The 15,929-nt window shown below is 53.0% G+C and overlaps 1 protein-coding gene across 9 annotated transcripts in view; it reads left to right on the forward strand.

Moving 5' to 3' along the window:
• The window catches only part of UBE3B (ubiquitin protein ligase E3B), a 52,525-nt gene that overhangs the window by 28,026 nt on the left and 8,570 nt on the right, over positions 1-15,929 (forward strand). For all 9 annotated transcript variants that reach the window (XM_042962807.1, XM_042962806.1, XM_042962808.1 and 6 more), the window contains 6 exons: positions 5,248-5,367; positions 9,977-10,153; positions 10,283-10,393; positions 12,825-12,962; positions 13,238-13,303; positions 15,201-15,259. In XM_042962807.1, the coding sequence (XP_042818741.1) occupies positions 5,248-5,367; positions 9,977-10,153; positions 10,283-10,393; positions 12,825-12,962; positions 13,238-13,303; positions 15,201-15,259 (671 nt within the window). The remainder of the gene's footprint in view (positions 1-5,247; positions 5,368-9,976; positions 10,154-10,282; positions 10,394-12,824; positions 12,963-13,237; positions 13,304-15,200; positions 15,260-15,929) is intronic.

A 15,929-nucleotide genomic window follows, 5' to 3' on the forward strand; every position in this document is an offset into this window, starting at 1 on the left:
GCCGGGCCCCTGTGCATCTTTGTGCCCCGCCACATGGCACCCGACTCGCCCCCTTTGCTGTAGCAGTTGGAAAGAAAGAAACGAGCTCGTTCACTCTGCAAATGTGCGCGCACAGTGGGTCTCCATCTACATCAGGTATTAAGCCGAGTACAGAAACTGCAGAAAGTATGCACTGGCAGTTCTAGCAGGTGGGGGGCATGTCACAGGGATGGATGCTGGGGGAGTCCAGACAAGGGGGCCAGGCCCAGCTGGCAATAGGGGGAAGGGAGTCAGGAGAAGCTTCCAGTGGTTAAAGGCCCGGGGGGTTGAGAATACGGTGCTAATGGAGGGCCCGACGTACGGTCTGGCTGCGGAGGATATGAAGGAGAGCCAGGAAGCTGAGCGGGTTTATAGGGGTTGGAGCTGGAAGGACCCTGCAGACCAAGGGCAGGAGCTTGGATTTTGGCCAGAGCCGTTGGAGCGTTATCAGCTTCGGGGGCCCCTGGTCAGAGCTACACTTTAGAAGGTTCCTTCTGGCCATGGGGCGGAAGACCAGCTAGAGGCAGAGGTGTTATGGGAGTGGAGAGAGGATAGGGTCAGAACAAAGACATTCAGAGAAGGAAAGGAGGGATTCAGGTGGTGGGCGGGCTTCTGGCTTGGGCTCCTGGGCGCTTGGGGGAGTCATTCCCTGGGGTAGGGGCGCGGGCTAGAGGAGGTCAGCTTTGAACAGGCGGCACAGGCGTGCGGTGTCCGCCACTCCTCGAGGCCATCGGACAGTGGGGCTGGAGAGAGACACTGGACGTGGACAGCGCCCAAATCTGACTGCATCCATGGCCACGGACAGGGTGGTCAGGGAACCGGGCGGAGTCAGACAACCAAGGGGCCTGTTGTTAAGAGGGCCAGCATGAGGAGAGGACTCATCAGAGGAGGGAAACCAGCAGTGTGGTGTCCCGGACCCCAGAGACATGAGAGTCTCAGAAAGGGTCAGGTACGGTGGCCAGAGTGTCAGGAAATGAGGGAAGGTGCTGCCCGTGTCCCTGGTCTGTAGTGAACACTCCAGAAATGTCTGCTGGAACCCGCAATGATACTGTGCTCCTTCAGAAGAGACTCTTACGGTCTTCGTGTGCCTCTCTTTCTTTTCCTTTTTCTTTTTCTCTTTCTTTTTTTTTTTAAGTTTATTTATTTTGAGAGAGAGCACAAGTAGGAGAGGAGCAGAGAGAGAGGGAGAGGATCCCAAGCAGGCCCTGCGCTGTCAGCGCAGAGCCCAACCCAGGGCTCGAACCCATGAGCTGCAAGACCATGACTTGAGACGAGAGAGTCAGACGCTCAACACATGGAGCCACCCAGGCGCCCCTCCCTTTGTTTTTTCTTTTTGGACAAAAGACATTTTTAGAAAAGAGCCTAAGTCACATTTTTTGTACATTGAACCTTAGTTTTCAGAGATACATATTCCTCGCTGCTCTTTGATATTGTTTTGACCTTGATGTTAATACTCGTAGTTGCCGTTCTTTACCCTCAAGTAGTGATTTGCAAACGGATGTGGCTGTTTAAATTCTTATTGCACTTGATAGCAGAGCCTCTTAGAAATGAAGGGAACTTGTGGGGATGACTTAGCTAAACGCCTCCGTCTGGGGTGGGAGGCCTCCGACAATACACCTGACCTTGCCTCAGGTAGAAGGCCAGGAGCCTTGCAAAGCCATCCGTTGTATTGCTTTACTCTTCCCAGTGATGGGACGGTCTTCCTCACCTTAACCTGATTTACTTCTGTGTAACTTACTCTCTGGTCCTTGAACAGCCACTCTAAGTGGAATCTCCAAATCTTCTGAGATGTGCAGACAACTCTCGTTTGCTTTCTGGTCTGCTCTGTGCCACAGGTAGCATCCTTCCCCTCCCCCCAGCTACTCCTTGGGGAAGTGGCTTCCAGCCGCCCATCCCCTGGGCCTCGTCCAGTTTGGGGCAGTCTAACTGAAAACGCAGCACCCTGCCCTGGCCCCGCGTGTCCGTGAGGTCAGCCCTGGACCATAGCACTCCCATCCCTTGTAGTCTGGGATTGCCGCTCCATGTGTCTGCAGGTCACAGGAGCTCTGCTGGGGTGACCCTGGGTTGTCACAGGGCATTTTAGGTTTTTGAGAAGAGCACAGTGAGATCCTTTGGACACCATGTGGAGCACCAGCCCGAGCTCACGATTTCAACGCTCCTTTCGAGGATGCCACTACGCTGGGTTTTAAAAACAAAACTCAGTTTTCGTTTCAACGTGCATGTATTTTTAAAATACGAAGCTCTTAGCACATAAATACTTACCGAGTGGCTAGGACCCTCGCTACCTCGTAGATGGCACTGTAAGTATTTCTTTTGACCTAGGAGTGCCGTGAAAGTCATTACTGAGTCTGTGGGGGGACTGAGAACAAGAAGCCTGAGAACTTCTGAGATTAGTTGGCATGTCTTGGCCATAATCTAATAATCATAATAATAAGCCATAATCATGGCTATAATCTAATCCTCACTGTGTGTTTTTTCTTTGGGGAATTGGGGAATTGTGCTTAAGATTGCCATCCAAGCTTTTTGTCCTTGGTTCAGGAACTTTTTCTCCTCTCGTGGGGACCCTTCCCAATCCCCTGGCACCTGTCCTGACCCTTTTATGGCCCCAGCAGTTACAGGAGGGCATCTGACGCTCAGTATGTCATAGCAGCGAGGCACTGTCCCCTCCTGGGGGGGCACGTACTGCCCTCTCTCGCTGGCATGTTCTTGCCAGAGCGCACACGGGGGTTATAGTCTCTCCAGGCCTGCCCGCAATCTTGCACCTGTCATTATGGCATCTGCCCTAAACACCAGAACTCTCCCTGTTCTTGATCTCATTCATGTGGGTGGCCCACAAAGCTGTTCCTGCTTCCCTCAAAGTTTGTAAAGGCCTCGGCTCGGGCTCGTTCACACACGCCGCACTTTCTTCTCTGCACTCTCTTACATTGCTTTTACGCTTTTACGTGCAGTGCATCCTCGGACTGGGACTTGAGACCTTCTCTTTTGTTCTGGCCTGGAAGGCCTGGTGCCACATGGGGTGGGCAGTGGCTCTGTGGTGTGGTGGCCCGTGTGTGAGTCCCGGGTTTGACTGTGGCCCCTGTGTCCACCAGCTGTGTGACCTTGGGTGAGTCAGTGTCTTCATCTGCAAAATGGAGACAAGGACCCTTTCTCAGATGTCTGCTGCCGTCGTGAGGCCTCTCATACCATCGAGAGCTGCGTACCGTTGCCCCAAACCCCCTTCATGCCCCATGGAGACCAGAGCCCCACACAGTCTTTCCTTGACTCCTGCCATTCTCACGGCCACCTCTGCACTTTTAGTTCTGTGTGGGCAGTCTCTGCCCCATATGGGATTAACCCAGGTGGGAAACTCTTCTTTTAAAATTTTTTTAAAATGATTATTTGTTCATTTTGAGCGAGAGAGAGGCACACACATACGAGTGGAGGGAGGGGCAGACGGAGACGGAAAGAGAAGATCCCGCGCAGGCTCCACACTGTCAGCTCAGGGCCCGACCACGAGGTCATGACCTGAGGTTAAGTCAAGAGTCAGATGCTTAACCGACCTAGCCACCCAGGTGCCCTGGGAAGCTTTTCTTCTGCCTCGTGTTCAGGTCATGCTAAAGATTTGGGGTGAGAGCAAACAGTCGTGCCTCACGGCCCCACACAAGTTAAAGACCTGTTCTGGAAGTCTCAACTCCCCCTGCACAGACAAGACACATGCCAGTGCCCTTTGTCCCCGTCACAGCCTCCCTCACTGTGGCTCCGTCTATCCTTCCTTTCCATGTTGTCCTGGAACCCTGATACTATCCAGAGCACTTCCGTCCTTGTTTCTAGGCTGGTGAACCAGCCACCTCAAGCGGCTCCCCTGAGAAGTAACCCCTCTGCCAGATACGTTCCTCCTCCTCCTCGGGAAGCCGTTGGCAATCACTTTTCCTGCTGCAGCCGTGTGTTAACTTCGTAGTCAATGAAATGATCAAACGTAAACACACTAGCCTCTCCTGTATATAGTTAGCTCTTGTTTCCATCGTTGTTGTTAACCATTCTGACTGTTCTTATTTGTATTTAACAAATCCTTTGACATTTGAGGGGATTCCTATTTTTAAACAAAATCAGCAGTGATTGGATTTATTTCTTCATTCAGCAGACATCATCAGAGTGCTTTTACAGCAGTGATTCTCAACCCCAGGATGGGGCCAAGGGTCGTGCTCTCCTGAAAGGGGCTTATCAGAATCTTGACCATGGGAGAGAGGGTTCTTCTCTAACAGTAACTGAGAAATATTACGGGGGGGGGGGGGGGGGGGCCACACCAAGGGGGCCTATGGTGTGCTTGAGGGCACAGAGGAGGCTGATAAAAGGTCAGGGACCTTTATTCTGTGGGATCATTTTTTGAAATTTCTGACAGTGAGAAAAATTATCTTTGAAATGTTTCTCTTTTTTAACTCCTAACATTGATTTCCTTTAAAGCAGGCATAGGTATATAAAGCAGCCTCTGTAACCTATTCTACCACCAGGTTTTTACAGTGGCTTATGGACTGAATGAGAATGATTTTCTCTCAGACCATTGTTTTTTTTTTTTTAATTTTTTTTAACGTTTATTTATTTTTGAGAGAGTGAGACAGAGTGTGAGCAGGAGAGGGTCAGAGAGAGGGAGACACAGAATCGGAAGCAGGCTCCAGCCTCTGAGCTGTCAGCACAGAGCCTGATACAGGGCTCGAGCTCATGGACCACGAGATCATGACCTGAGCTGAAGTCGGACGCCCAACTGACTGAGCCAGCCAGGCACCCCATTTTTTTTTAAAGCTTATTTATTTTTGAGAGAGAGAAAGCACGAGTGGTGGAGAGGCAGAGAGAGAGAGAGACTCCCAAAAACACTCCACACTGTGCAGAGCCCATTGTGTGGCTCAAACCCATGAACTGTGAGATCATGACCCAAGCCGAAGTCAGATACTTAACTGAATGAGCCACCCAGGCGTCCCGGCTTCCAGACTATTTTTAACCGGACTGTGGCTGCAGCCAGATCACTCTTTCTGGGGCCTTTCTTCCTTGGCATGTACTCAGCTAGATTTCTAATTCCCGAGGTTGTTTTTGGGAACGTCTCCTGTTCTCCCCAGACACTTCTGACCCGTAGCATCTATCAGAGCGTCCCGTTGTGGTGGCCTCTCGCGTGACTTGTTTCATTAGTCCCGTACAGCGTGTCTTTAGGGAATCATCCGTTGTTGACCCAGTTCCCGGTCTCACCTTTGCTCATTTCAGAGAGTTCTCCTGTTCCGAAACATGGTTACCAAGGAGAAGGAGAAACTGGGGCTCGTGGAAACCAGCTCGGCCTCTCCCCACGTCACCCACATCACAATCCGACGGTCCCGCATGTTGGAGGTGAGAAGCCCATCACAAAAAGGTGTACTCTGTGAGACGGGGGGTTTTTAATGGACGATCTATTGCCTGTGAACTGTCCTTGTCACCCCCTGGTCTGATGACCCCGAAATCGAGACTTAGGGAGCGGAATGGGGCCATGTGTCCTGGGATCTGCTCTGAAGGGCCGCTTGATTAAACATGTCCTCGGTGTCGGGAACCCGCAGTGCAGTGTTTCCCTTCCTGTTCCCCGTGCGGGTCCCCCGGGCTGGAACATTGAGCACTGTGCCCCTTTGCGCAGGAAGTGCCACGTGTAGGCATTCTCGTGTCTGTGCAAACTCCATTCGTCCTGGCAGGCACTTTGCCCAGACTCCCAACTGTGAATGTGGAGGCTGGAGCGTAGGTAGTAAGTTTACTGAGCCATACTGGGAAGTGCATGTATTCTAGAGCTAGGAGTTCTTGGTAGACATGAACTTGGGAGGAACAAGTGAAGTGGCTCACCTCAGCCAACCCAGGGTCCACAGTTGCTGCTATGTGGCAGCTTCATGTGTGCCAGAAATTGGTGCCTGTCCTCAGAACACGTCGCCTCTATATGTCAGAAAATTGTAAGAATATATTGATTCTGTTGGAACAAGACACCAACTACCGTCTGCCGGAACGTTGTTACAATAAACGTATGTAACTGCGAGGTCTGCGTTGTGTGTGCCGTACCCTCCCCCAGGGTTGTGCAGTGCGGAACCTGCCCAAACGTGCGGATCCCACCAGCGGTGGTAGAATTGGTGACTGAGTCCCAAGCCCACATTCCTGGAAGAGGCTGGGCTGGGTTTATTTGCCCACGCTTGCTCTTCAGACCTTTTATCTCGCTTCAGCCACGTTTCCTCATTAGCCTGTTCCGCAGCGGAGGGCAGTCGCGGGATCTCAGGACAGCGCGTGGCCACGTAGCCGGCCACCGGCCAGCGGCCACGGCAGCAGCCCTTCCTCCCGACACATTTTCATTTTCTCCCTTGGGGGATTCACGCTCCTTCCTGGAGAGCTGCTTTCAGTTCCCCCCCCGGCCACCGGTGACTGACACTGGGGTCTGCTGGGGAAAGGCACCATGTGGTAACCAGGTGACGGTTTTGACATTCTTGAAAGTAGAGGTAAGAAATGTGAGTGCCTACAGGGACCCTGCTGGTCGTGGGAATGGGTGAAGCCGGCCGAGTGTGTCCACGCAGGAGCATCTTGTTTGCATGCTGAACGACAGGAATCTTCTTCACTTCCCTGGCTCCCCCCACCCTGCGCTCTCTGAAACACGGCCCGCAGTTTAGGTCACTACTTAAGAAAAAGGACCCCACGAGCGAGTGGATAAATGACACCTGGCGTCCAGCCTCATTGTTCTCGAGCAGTAGAGAGGGGTGGGCAGGTGGGGACCACGTGCCCCCTAAAAGAGACCGCCTGCACCCAGTTCCACCTGACTACTTCTGTGTGGGGATTTCGGCTTCACTATGCTCTGGGTTTTGAGAGGCCAAAATGCGGGGTTTTGTGTGAGATCCCCAGAGCTTTTACGTTGGGAGCTAATGGAATTTGGTAATGTGCCCGGAAGGTTAGATAACACCGGTCTTCCCGGCAAATTCACCCTGCGGGCCACCAGTTTGCCAGCTTTGCTTTGACTCCAAGAAGAGAAAGACCGAGTGGGTTTGGAAACTCCCTCCTGCAGCACTTTCTTCGGTCGGACCTGCACGCTCCTCCCCCGTCCCTTAACATCTTCGGTCCCACTCAGATGCGGCCAGCCCTGACGTGTCACTTCCTGACAGTCGGGAAGCCTGGGGTGCTAGAGACTGGTGCGCCCTGAGAATGACGGAATCCCCAACTCCCTCAAGCGTCCTTGCGTATGGGAGAGTCCCCTGACGTCCCCGTTACCCTGGGCCTGCTTGCTCCAACACAGCCTCCAGGGATGTCCGAGGAGGGATGTCTTTCTTAGGCTTTAGGCCAAGTCCGCTTTCCTTTCCATATTCCATTAGAGTCTATCTCGTCATGAACCTGATTACTGTTGTTCATATCGAATTGGGAAGGGGAGAGGGTCATATATTCAGTCACTCTAGTCATTCTCCTTCTGTGGTGGTTTGGTGGTTAGAACAGAGGCGCGCAGTGGCCTTTGCCGGATTTGGACACAAGGGGGCATCACAAAGCCGATATTAGCCGCTCCTGGGATATCCCGGGCTTTTATTCGGTTCCCTCTTCTGTGGTGTGTACTGAAGGTGCTGCCTTAGTACTCCGCTTCCAGGTGTTAGCCTGAAGTTTTGCAGGAAGGTGTCCCCTCACAGAGGGTGAACGGGGCCGGGACCCTAGCATCTGAGAACCAGGAGGAACCTTGGCCATATTCTGCCCAGCCCTGTCCCCTCACTCTGTCAAAGGCAGAACTGAGGCCAGAGAAGTTACGATTCACAGTCGGCTTCATTCAGGTGTCAGTGGGAGAGCCGTGCCTGGGGAGCCAGCTCTCGTCCCAGGTCAGGGTCTTTGAGTTGCAGTAGAGAAGAGGAACGCCCTCCTCCGACCCACCTCCCGGAAGGAAGGACAGACGCGGGTTGAATCCTCGTGTGATGCCGCCAGTGCCCGGAGGATGTGGGGTGCAGCAGGCAGTTAGGAGGCAGCTGGCAAATTCCTCTCTCTAGCCCTTCAGAGAAAAGGCCAACGTGGGGCTGGTGAAGAAAAACTGAGGGGCGCCTGGGTGGCTCAGTCGGTTAAGTGTCCGACTCTTGATTTCAGCCAGGTCATGATCTCGTGGTTTGTGAGATCGAGCCCCGAGTCAGCTGACAGCACAGAGCCTGCTTGGGATTCTCTCCCTCTCTCTCTCTGCCCCTCGCACCCCACCCCTTTCAATCAATCAATCAATAATAAATGAAAAATGAAAAATAAGATTTGACTCCAGCGAGCATTCCTTAAGTACTTGCCCTGTGTTCAGCCATGTGCTAAGTGCTTGCCCAGGACACCATCTCGTTTAACCGGCATGATACCGACACCCCTCCTAATGGGAAGTAAAGCTAGGAGGCATCATTTCAAAGCAGAATGGAGGAAATCCTGCAAGCAAGCAAGAAGATGTTGGAGTTCTCCACCCATCCCCGACTCTGTGCCAGGATGGTGATCTCAAATGGAGACACGTGGTTTAAAGGCTGCCGCTGGCGCTGCACAGTGACTTCTGTTTCCCGCTTCTTTCCATCTAACTTCATGGTTTTCAGACTTCCACATGCATACAGGATACTTCACGGGCCTGTGCACCCGAAACCGTGGTCCTCTGCCTTCCAAAGACACTCAGAGGTAGTTATTACTGGCTCACTAACTTGGGACCCTCACCCCAGAATAAGATCGGGAGCCACCATGGGACAGTCCTTTGCATCACCAGAGGAACGTGATCAGCAGGAAGGTGGCAAGAGTTTCCCAAAGCAGGTCTTACTGTTCTGGCCTCGTGTGTTTTGTGACAAGGGACCAGACTGGCAGACAGGTGGATGCCATAGAGATGATCTGTCTCGTGTTAGCAGAACGTCTCACGGCACTGCAGTCATGCCTGAGAGGGAGACCCGTGGGGCGGCCTCCGTAGGGATATTGCAGTTGATTTGCACCTTCTGCGACAGGATCTAAAGAGCTCACTTTCTCCCCTATGACGGCTTCTCCCTCATGACGGGGCGGCTCCTGTTGGATCAGAAGACTCCTCCCTGGCCGCTGTCCTGTTCAGCACTATTTCTGACCGTCACTGCTCTGAAACGAACACCTGAGCGGCCAGCTTATCAGTGTCCACGTGCGAGGAACCTAGGACAGTGTCCACGTGCGAGGAACCTAGGAGACCTTGACAGATTAGAATCAAGAGACAGACTAAACAAGATGATTACAAGAACTCTAAAGTCAGTCGTGTCCTCGGGTACTAGATGGCTGCATGCCTCGAGGGCTGGCTGCAGGCTTCTCCTCCCCCCTGCCCCTGCCTGTGGGCCCAGCATCACTCATTCCTGCACCCTTGACTCACTCCTGCACCCTTGTCCCCTCCTTCCAGCTGCTGTGCCATCAACAACGATATTTCTGAGAAAGCCAGTCATGTCGTGTCCCCCCCCCCCCACTCTTCTCTGGCTCCCTAGTGCCCTCAGGCACTAAATTCCTCAGACTGACTCACCAGGCCTTTCCTGATCTGGGGAAAGATACCAGGAGTTGAGCAGTGGGGGGTACTTACTTTTCTCACCTTGTGATCTATGAGTCCACTGACTGATTTTTACGGTGAGCTAAATAAGCTACTCTTTGCGTTAAAATTGAGGGTAGGATCTTGTCCCAGTTTCTTCCATCCTTTGTGCGGATGAGATGGGATGGCCGAGAGCTTGTCGACTCACCTTGCCTGGTTTCCCTGTCTTGGTGCTCTGCATCGTCTCAGAGGCAGCCTCCCCTTGCCACACAGCAGTGGCGTCACATCCCCAAAATGAGTTTTCCTTTTAACAGGCTCTTGTACAAGCAGGTGAGAACTGCTCATCCCCCCCCCCCCCGGCCCCGCACCCTGCGTCCTGTTTAGCAATTATGCCGGGAAGGATTCACACGGGAGCAGGAGCCTTGGGGAGGCAGCCCTGAGTTACGCAGAAGTCCTCCCGCTCCTGATGGGCTGCAACTCTGCTCTCGGCAGGATGGCTACGAGCAGCTCCGGCAGCTGTCCCAGCACGCCATGAAGGGCGTGATCCGTGTGAAGTTCGTCAATGACCTCGGGGTGGACGAGGCCGGCATTGACCAGGACGGTGTTTTCAAGGAGTTCCTGGAGGAAATCATCAAGAGGGTGTTCGACCCGGCACTCAATCTGTTCAAGGTATTTAAGGGGAGCGGGAGCGGGGCTGACAGCAGTCAGGTTCTCGGTGACAAACGAGAAGCGAAGGGCTGGGCTTGCTCTTTACAAGGCATTTAACCTCCCTGCCTCTCTCTCCGTTCTTCTTCACAGACAACCAGCGGGGACGAGAGGCTGTACCCTTCACCCACGTCCTACATTCATGAGAACTATCTACAGCTCTTCGAGTTTGTGGGCAAGATGCTGGGGAAGGCTGTGTATGAGGTAGGCATGTTCAGGAGCATCACCCCGGAAGGGAAAATGAGATGTTAGAATCCCCGTGGACTTCGTGCGCGTTTTGGTGACCGGCCACGTAAAGGACCTGTCGTTAGGATGGAGTCCAGGAAAGAGGACAGGACCCGAGATTACTGGACAGAAACACTTGGTGTTTTCTACACGTTATGCCATTTCATCCTCTCGCCAGTGCTGTGGTGTGGCTGCTGCTGTCCCATTTACCTGCAGGTGGCAGAACTGAGGCTTTGAGACACTTGTCCAGAGTCTCAGTGGTAGTTAATCCGTAGAATCCAACTTCAAACCCAGGTTGGCCTGGTCCCTCCTGGTCCCCAGGAGGGCAGCATTTTGTGGGGTGTGATAGTTGTTACGGCTCTTTTTAAATTTAAATCTTTTGTTATTGGAGTGAGTACTTCAGAGCCAGCCACAGGGTCAGAGCCAGCCACAGGGGTCCGGGTGTTGCCTACAGAAGGCAAGGAAGGCAGGGCCTTCCAGAGCCCACAGCTCCTGGTTGAGACCAGTCTTCCCTGGCCAGCTGTGTGACTGCACCAGCAAGTTGCTTTTATTTCCCTTTTTTTTTTCTTTCTTTTTTTTTTTTTTTAGAGAGGGAGTAGGAGCAGGGGAGAGGGGAAAAGAGAGAGAGAGAGGGAGAGAGAGAGAGAGAGAGAGAGAGAGAGAGAATATCTTAGGCTCCACGCTCGATTCAGGGCTCAACCCCATGACCCTGGGATCATGACTTGAGCCGATATCAAGAGTCAAACGCGCAACCGACTGAGCCACCCAGGTGCCCCTGCTTTTATTTCTCTAGGCCCTTGTTCGCGTCAGAAAAAGTAGCGATAACAAAAGCTACGTTATCGGCTTGCTGTAGATGGTAAATGAGCTAATACAGGTAAAACACCTGTGGTGCCTGGCTCCTCGGTCTCATGGGGTCAGGGTGGTGTGGACTTGTGCAGACTCCAGATGAGGCCCACGCAACTCCTGGTCCCTGTCCGCCATGAGCCAAGCCAGGTGGCACTTAGGTCCCGCCCTCAGGGTCCGGCTCCCCAGGCAGGAAGTAAAGCTGCCGTGGGAGCTCGTAGGCTGCCGCTCTCGTGGCCTTCACGGTGGGCTCCAGAGATGCCTGAGCAGCTCTCCCCTCTCACCGCGTCACAGACCCCAGGGAAGCCAGGCTGCCCTCCGAAGCAGAGCCGGGGGCTGGGGCAGATGGAGGGAGAGAGGCCCTGTGGCCGAGCATACTTATTCTCTGTGTAAATGGCCTCCGTCCACGGCCTCGGTCCCTGGCCGTGGTGCGGTTAGGTGCTCTGTCTGCATCCCTGCCCAAGCTCCCTCAGGCTGCCTCCTGCCCTGGGCTGGTTGGGGGTCCTGGGCTCCTTTTCTGTGCTTCTGTTTCCACCATTTCTCGGGTGATTCCCATGTAAAGAAGAAATCCCATGAGGATGTACTTGGCCATATGCCATGTTTCTCCTTTAAACACGAGGCGCCAGAAGAGTTGGGCCCGCTGAGAAGTGTGCCTTCGTCATTCTGGGAATGTGCTCCCTGTTCCCTGGACCCAGTGTCTGTCTCCTCCCCCAGCAGTAACAGCACAGGGAGAAATTGGGACATGCTGGGTCTGTGTGAGGGGCAGTGTGTGTTAACTCACGTTAACTCACTCAGCCCTCTGAGTCAGGCCATCATTGACTCTGTCCCTTTTAAATCTCTGTGATCCACCGTCTTCTCTCCACCTAGAATAATCTGTCCATTTTCCTCAGTGTAATGCATGTTTCCTTCCTGTATCCCCACCTCCTATTTTCCTCCTCCGGCGCCTTCCCCATTTCAAGTGCAAACCTGCTTCGAGCCCTCCTGGGGCTCCCTGCTGCCCTCGGGATAGAGTCCAGACTCCAGGAAGCTCCAGAGACCTCTCCTGATCTGGCCCTGCCTCCTCTCTGGCCTCACCCCTCACCTTTCCAACCCCGAACACTGTGCTGTGGCCAGAGAGCTCTGTGTCCCCTTCCTAGAACACACCTGTGGGCCTTGTGCTCCTTAGGTCTAGCTCAGATAGGTCTTTCTCCCCTGCCCTGCCTCCAGGTGAGAGCCTGTGCTCCCCGTTCCTTTCCAGCCTGTTCATTTAATCCTTAAAATGGCGAGGCTATGCTGGGCCCCGTTTACAGATGAGAGAGCCGATGTCCTCACAGCCGGGCAGCTGGGATTTGATCCCCGGGCTCTGCAGCTCCAAAGCCTGTGCCCTTACCTGCTGTGCTGTGACGTCCCCCAGAGGCACTTGATCCAGGTGGCGGGAGGTACTGGTCTCCACCGGGGAAGTTTAGGCAGCAGCTAGAGATCTCACTGCTGCCCTTGGAGCCCCTCCGCAGCCCAGGCCAGCCCGACGAGGTCACTGAGATGGAATCCCGTGGGGCAGACAGGCAAGCTTCTGTCTTTCCTCTCACAGGGAATTGTGGTGGACGTGCCCTTCGCCTCCTTCTTCCTGAGCCAGCTGCTCGGGCACCACCACAGTGTCTTCTATAGCTCCGTGGACGAGCTTCCTTCACTGGACTCAGAGTTCTACAAAAACCTCACTTCTATTAAGGTCAGTGTGGCACGGCAGAAGGCCTGGCTGCAGGCCAGTGCAAACGCAGTGAAGTGAAGGCCTCGGGGCTCTCGGGTGGTGGAAGGCAGTTTCCTACTGTGGGACAGGGGCTTTTCTGCAGCCACCACAGGCCCCCGCGTCCCCTTCTGGCGCTTCTACCCCCTTCCTCGCGGTGAGGAGCCTTTCCCTTTGTTTCAGTAGGAGGGAAAGTATTAAGACCTTCGAGGACCTAGCCCTCCTGGGTCCCAACACTTGCCCCTTCTCTGTTGCATTAGCGTTACGAAGGGGACATCGCTGACCTGGGCCTGACTCTGTCGTACGATGAGGACGTCATGGGTCAGGTAGGTCGGCCTCTAGGGCTGAGCAATTCTTCGCCGCCCTCCACCGGCTTCCTGAGACCTCCCCGACACTTAGTGTTTCCCCCAGGAGGAGGTCCACAAACCACAGCTGTCTGTCCTCGTCCCCGGTTCCCTCGCCCATCCCCCTTCTCCCTCCTAGCCAGCAAGGAGGGCTCTCCCTTTTCCGATCCCAGTTGACCTGGCCTTTGCCTGCCTGGCCCTCGGAGAGCTCCCCACGGAGACCCTGCTTTGCTTAGCTCGCACTCTGGGCCATTCCTGATGGAAGCTCTAATTCCCCGTTGGTAACATTGCTTTTTGTTACCATGGTGAGGATTAGCTGTCACACACAGAGTCTTGTGACTTGAAGAGGGGAAGAAGCCACCCGAGAGGAAGTGCCTCGGACAGAATCCAGTCCTTGCTCGTGCTCGTCATTAAGAGCAGGGCAGGAAGAAAAGACCCTTGAAACTGCACCAGCAGAGGAGTTTGCTCCCGGAGTTTTCCTTTTGGCTTTTTCCCTCAGCGCCCTCTAGTTACATCCCAGTGAACACCTGCGTGAGCCTAGACCAGGAGCTTCGTGGTGCTGAGCTGGCTTCTTGGAGCCATACCTGCATCACCTCAGGGAGGTCACTCAGTCTCCCCAAGCCCCACTTCCCTTATCTCACAAAAGCGCGTTCTTGAACGTGAGTCCTGGCTGGGACCAGCGTCACTCGGTAAACACCTCCAGGCCCCACCCTCCGAAGAGCCTCCCCCACCGCCACCCCCAGCACACTGGCCTGTGAGGGAGAAACCTAGTGAGCTGTGCTGACCTCTGCCCTCCCCAGCTCGCTGGGTCTCAGGACTCTTCCCGGGGGAGAGAGAGCCATTCTCCAAGTGGTAGCCCACAGACGTGGTGTTCCATGGAGCCCCTTCTGGGAAACACGAGGCTGAGTGATTGCCAGAGGCCCTTCAGCTTTAAAATCCTCTGGTTGCCCCGAGGTGTTGGCAGCAGTGGGACTAGGGGTCCACGGTTGTTCCTTTCTTCATCATTAGAGACCTAGGGTATTATGTCAATAGAATTTCTGTTAAAATCAGCTTTCAAATCATGCGTTCTTTGATTTTTAAGTGACCCCAGAAGTTCTCGAGGTTGAGGAAAACAATCGATTCTATGGATTTCAAATCTGTAATCAGACTTTGAACATTCCTCCTGTCAGTTTTTCTCCTGATGGTAAAAATAATGCAAACTGCAAACCACAAATTCAGCTATAATACGAGCACAAAAATGGAAATGAAACCACCTCTGATGCCAGTGCCAGGAGAGCACCACTGTTAATGTGTGGTCTGTGCTTTTCTAGACTTTTCTCCCTGGGCCCGTATGTAATTTTTAAAGTTTCATTAAGTAATTACACCCAACGTGACTCGAACTCACAACCCTGAGATCAAGAGTCGCATGGTCTTCCGATGGAGGCAGCCGGGCACCTCTACGATTTTTTTTTTTTTTTTTGTAGAAATGACACCACACCGTGCGTGTTGTCATATAACCTTTTTTCCTCCCTTCTCAACAAATACACGTTTTCCTCATATTTTTTAATAGCTGCATGACATTCAGGGCTATGGCTGTACCAACGTGTATTTAACCATCCTCTGTGCTCATAAATGCTAACACGGTCCCCTCCACGACATCTTGAAGCCTTACTAATGTTTGAACGAGGATCGGATGAGAAGACACTTTCCATATTGATCATGTAGGGTCCGCTTGTTGAGACTGAAGCCCTGGCTTTTTGCAAAGATGATTGTCCCCAGACATGCCCCACCTCGAGTCTGTCATTATTAGGGATATTGACGTCGGGCCCTTTCGTCTTCAGAGAGCTTTATTTCCCCGTTAGAATTCTCTCGAGTCATTGCTCCCCGTCTTCTCCCCCAGCTCGTTTGCCATGAACTGACTCCTGGAGGGAAGACCACGCCGGTTACGAATGCAAATAAGTGAGTATAGCAATTAGATTTTTAAAGTCACCACTTGAAAAGACTTCATTCTGGCTTTCTGGGCTCACTTGGAGAATTTATTAAGATAAATCGAAGTAGAAAGAGGCCATAAATATCATCATGGAATTTACTGGTTACAGTTCAGAGGCCAAAATTGCGTTAAATTCGATTTGCAAAATAAGAATTGACAATTTATTTTTTGCAGTAGCACATCTAAGGTCAGAGGCACCCCGGCCACGGTGTTCCTAGGAATTTAATGACGGCTCGAGATGCAGACAAATGGATTCTGAGCCACTCAGGCACGCAGTCCTGAACCCAGAGGGCATGGAGGCGGAAAGACACCTTGGAGGGGCAGATCATTTTGGAATGATAGCATGTGGCAGTTGTATAAAACGCTGTTCTTGAGAAGACACGGTGATGAATTCAAATGCCACAGACAGGTCCTTAGACGCGGGGAGACTCTGAGGCCCGGCAGCTATTGTCACAGATAACAGGCTTTTAGAAATCTATCATAAATGTCAACCTCCTTGGTCCCTGGAAGCAAAACTCCTCAATGCACTGTTTCCACCCGCACTATTCTCCCCTAATTAAAACAGTAGAACCTGGCATGAGGAGTAGATATTGGCCCTTTTGTCAATCTATCAATCTTCTCCTGCCGCCAGGCTCAGTG

Source organism: Panthera tigris, chromosome D3, assembly GCF_018350195.1.
Source record: "Panthera tigris isolate Pti1 chromosome D3, P.tigris_Pti1_mat1.1, whole genome shotgun sequence".
Lineage (NCBI taxonomy): Eukaryota > Metazoa > Chordata > Mammalia > Carnivora > Felidae > Panthera > Panthera tigris.